This window comes from Pygoscelis adeliae, unplaced genomic scaffold (genome assembly GCF_000699105.1).
Source record: "Pygoscelis adeliae isolate BGI_AS28 unplaced genomic scaffold, ASM69910v1 Scaffold554, whole genome shotgun sequence".
Taxonomy (NCBI): Eukaryota; Metazoa; Chordata; class Aves; order Sphenisciformes; family Spheniscidae; genus Pygoscelis; species Pygoscelis adeliae.
This window is the reverse complement of record NW_008824667.1, coordinates 87,304-91,373: the sequence shown is the minus strand read 5'-3', so window position 1 is coordinate 91,373 and position 4,070 is coordinate 87,304. Positions and strand designations below refer to the sequence as shown.

General features: G+C 52.3%; 1 protein-coding gene across 1 annotated transcript; it reads right to left on the bottom strand.

Moving 5' to 3' along the window:
- Nucleotides 1–1,948: 1,948 nt before the first annotated feature.
- GAL3ST2 (galactose-3-O-sulfotransferase 2) lies at nucleotides 1,949–3,634 on the bottom strand. The gene is made up of 3 exons (XM_009322893.1): nucleotides 3,615–3,634; nucleotides 2,899–3,178; nucleotides 1,949–2,809 (listed from the first exon to the last, which is right to left on the bottom strand). The coding sequence occupies exons 1-3, from the start codon at nucleotides 3,632–3,634 to the stop codon at nucleotides 1,949–1,951; spliced, it is 1,161 nt and encodes a 386-aa protein (XP_009321168.1).
- Between the last annotated feature and the right edge of the window lie 436 nt (nucleotides 3,635–4,070).

Genomic DNA, 4,070 nt, shown 5'->3' with positions numbered 1-4,070 from the left:
GCCCGGGCAGAGCCAGGGGCCCCGCGGCTGCCAAGCCACCTTGCTCAGACCCCCCCAGGAGGGGATGCAAAGGGAGCCGTGTTGGGAAGGGGGTGAGGTGGTGGTGGTGGTTTGCATCTCCTGCCTCAGTTTCCCTCCTCCCGCAGGCTGGGAGAGGCCAGACCTCCCTGCCCAGGTGCTGCAACCCAGCTGTGAGCTCCTTAGCCCATGGGCTGTGGTCCGGAGGGTCCCAGCCTTCCCAGGACCCTCACCCGCACACAGGTCAGCTGTAAGAAATTATTTTTATACTTATATTTCGTCCCTGGCATCAGCTTAGCTAAAGGGGCTTGACAAAATTCATACGGCAAATCACGGGTCAGAAGCTCCAAGGTGAAAGCCCAGGCTCAGGCTGCAGAATTGGCCAGGAAAGGCCCCTGGGGATTGCCCAGGCTGAACATGTGCAGCTGCCATGTCCTCCGTTCCGGCTCATTACAAATGCCTCCTAAGCCTGGTTAATTTTAGCTAGGGTTGCTGGAGCAGAAAAACGTGTGGGTGCTGGTAATCTCCGTGTTGCTCCCGTTGTACAACACATGGGTTGTGGAGGACCACAGGTTGCATTGCAGGAAGTTAACCCTTGCCTCAGCTGGCTTCCTCCCTGGTTTAAACATAGCCAAGGAAAAATCCCAGCTCTGCTCCCCTCCGACAGCATCTCTCCTGCTCCCTGGGCTGAGATGCTGCTGGGCTGCTTCACCCCCCCAAGGTGAAGCTGCAAGCCAAGTGATCCTGGATCCATCATCCCAATTGTGCCATCTGGGTCCCTGCCGCCACCCCGACCGGCGCAAGTGGGAGGACACGCTGGCTAAGCATAGAAATATTGCACCATCGGGGATGTGGGTGCGTTGGAAACTGGCAATGGGCACTCATTAATGGCTGTGACGCCACAGCCATTGGGCTTGACGCTGCCGTCCTTCTGACAAACCTTCCCAGCACTGGCATGGCAGCGGGGAGCTGGCAAATGAGCAAAGGCATCCCAGGCAGGTTTAATTACCTTCTTCAATAACAAGGTCATGCCCTAAACAAGCAGTGGCTGTGCCTCCCCTCCACCCCTCTCCTAATTGGTGTTGGAGAGTTTGGCCAACATAGCAAGGGTGCCCAATGAAGCCCCTGCTGATGAAGGGCTTCAGGGATGCTGAGCCCAAGGGACCATCCGTGTCCAGGGACTGGGAACCCTCACCTAAGAGAGGGGGGGTGAAACCACAAAACGGGCCCTCCCAGGGGAGCACCAAGCTGTCCCAAGTGGTGCAGAGGCCCCCTGCACCTCATGACATGCATGAGAGGGACGTTTCATGTGCCAGTGGGGAAAGGCTGCCAGGCAGTGTTCCCAGCTTTGGGCACGATGCTTGGGATTCCCATCTGAAAAGCGGCCCTGGCATCGCACGGTAGTTAGATGTTGTCGAGCACAGGTGCTGCTGGATGGGAGGCCCAACATCTCTCCTACTCCTTTGAGCGCTGTGTCCCCTCGTTGTGCTGTCCTCCTCATTTCCCTCTCCCTCCCCTTTTTTCCTCTAAACGCTGAAAATCAGGACTTGCTGTAGTGAGCTATGACCAGCCTGGACATAATGACAGCTATTGAATAAAGTCAAATGCAAACAAAATAATTAAGCCTGTGATTAATGATTAAGAGGCAGGAACGTCTAAGCCAGCTGAAAGCCTGCCCAGTGCTCAGCAGCAGCAGGCTGTCCCCCTGCCTGGGAGCAGGGAGGAGGAATTATGCAGGATCTGGCCAACGCAGAGCCTTTGGCTCAAGGTCCCCAGAAAGGGACCCACCACAAGCTCGGTGGCCCTGAAAAAAGCCCCCCCCCCCCCCCCCCCCTCCTCCCCCTCATGCACAAGAGTCCTGTGTGCCAGTCATGTGCCAGACATGTGGTGATGCAAAGCGGTGGGAAACTGTAGTCGGTTGTCGCATGCCCTAGTTGGGAATTGGGAGCTGCATCTTCTCCTGGAAACTGGTCCACGGCAAGGGTAAGCCTAACTGTTTCCTCTTCTTGTGTGGGTGTTGAACAGCGTAAAGATAGGATGTGTACTGCAGCTCTGGCATAACCATTTTCTGGCAGGTTCTCAGAGTCCTGTTGTCTAAGTCTTCTTTGAGGTTGTACCCAAGGATATCTGTAGCCCCTGACTGGAAAGGCAGGAGAGCTTTGTTCTTGATGTGATCCTTCCCCACTGCCTCCTGGTCCGAGAGACAGGTCTCCATGAGCTCCTTCTGTCTCATTCGCAGGTGATTCACCTCCTTCTCCAGCTTCTCAAATCCTATGGTCTCCTCAATTCTCCTCCAGAAGCTCTGGTTGAAGTGCAGGTAGAGCTTCCAGTCCAGTGAGCACCATGCTTTTATCTGCTCCTTGCTTTTTAGAGTCAAGGTCTGGACAGTGTCCTGGCTTCTGGAATTGAGCTTAAAGTAAATCACGTCATCCAGATCCCAGCACAAAATGTGCTTCAAGAGGATCATGGACTCATCAAAGTAGTCTGCTATCAAGATCAGGTGGAAGTTCTGTTCAATCTCCTTCAAAACCGCCTGGATGTACTTTTTGTTGTTGTGTGCATTGTTATCGTAGCCAAAGTCAAACCACATGATATTCCTGGCATAGATGTTTTGCTTGTAATCCTCCGGATGGTAATACTTCATGGGTGATGCCAGGTACTCGTTCACGTCCTTGGAGATCCTGAAGGCAGGGGCACTGTCCTTGTAGTATACGTAGGAAGACTCCAGCAGAGGAATGGGGTTCCTCAGGATGGAGAAGTAGAAAGCGTTTGCTGCCATCACCTTTTGCACCTATTTGCAGGGAGGAAGAAGAGAGGCTGTTTTAGTCTGGAGGCACTGCTTGTTCAACCAGGTCTCTCCGCAGGTGTCATGGCTCTTACCTCTGGGGAGTTAAACCGCAGGTGGTTGCACATGATGTTGTAGTTTTGTCCTATGGCTTGAAATTCTTCCACAAAGCTGGCCAGGAAGGTCTTCGGGTAGCCCAGGTGGACGAGCTGGCCAGCTGGGAGGGCGACAGTGAGGTTGTATTTCTCTGCAAACCTGAACATGATATTCAGGACAGTGCTGCTGGCCGTCTTGTGGGTCTTGAGGAACATGACGTTAGTCTTGGCACGGCAAGGTGTGGAAGGTATCAGCAGCGCCTCATGGCTCTTCGAGATTCTGCAGGAAGGTAACAGATGGGGAAAACAGCCTCTCCAGTGCCATTCCCCATCTCTGAGACCTGGCAAAGCCAGACCCCAGCAGGTTCTCCTTCTGATACCACACCTGCAACTGGTGTAAGGCACCAACCCAAACAAGCTCCATCCCTCAGGCATAGATGTTGGATGGTTTTCTGCTTTTCCAGGTTCTCACTTACCCAAAGGCTTCAGCTCGATCCCCTTTTCTTTTTCCATATGGCTGATTTTGCCCCAAAGAGCTGCACTTTTTGGTTAATTTGATTCCTTGCCTGCCCAAATGTGGATCTAGGACCTAATTTTGGGCTGTTGCCCTTCCGATATTAGCCTAAACCCCATAAGAGTTAAATCAAGTGTCACAGGTCAGATCCTTGCTGCCCTGGGCAGACGAAGTCATGCAACCTGACTTCTGCTTCACTTACATGTAATTTTTATTCTTCATATGGGACAATCCTGACAGGAAGATGACTCCCACGCAAAGGCTGAAAATGATGAGACATTTGATATGCCTAGAAAGAAAGTAGAGCTTCAGTGGACTTTTATCTGATAGTCCTTCCCCAAACATGAACCACCAAACTTTGCATATAGCCCTTGGGAATTTTTATCACTGGGAGCACAATTTTATGCCTCCGTGGTGCCAGCCATCTTTGGCTCCCCCAGCTGTGTCAGCAGCTCTGGCATTAGAGGCACAACAGTGAGAAATTGCACTTTCACTATGACTCTCCTAATTTTGGCCTTTGGCAAGACACAGCCTACTTCAGGCAGAGCCTGCTAAGCTCTTCCAACAGCCTCCCGCTCTGCTCTGCTGCCTTTTATTTTGCTTTTCTTTCAGTTTTCTGGGGCTTTAGAGCCTATTCACTTCAAGCTTTTCTCAGCAA

Bases quoted from the DNA above. Each gene is read 5' to 3' on its own strand.
- GAL3ST2 (XM_009322893.1), bottom strand. From the start codon at position 3,634: ATGAAGAATAAAAATTACAT. The intron at 3,179-3,614 runs GTAAGTGAAGCA...ACCTTCCTGCAG, and splicing joins ATGAAGAATAAAAATTACAT to AATCTCGAAGAGCCATGAGG. The intron at 2,810-2,898 runs GTAAGAGCCATG...CCCTGCAAATAG, and splicing joins TGCGGTTTAACTCCCCAGAG to GTGCAAAAGGTGATGGCAGC.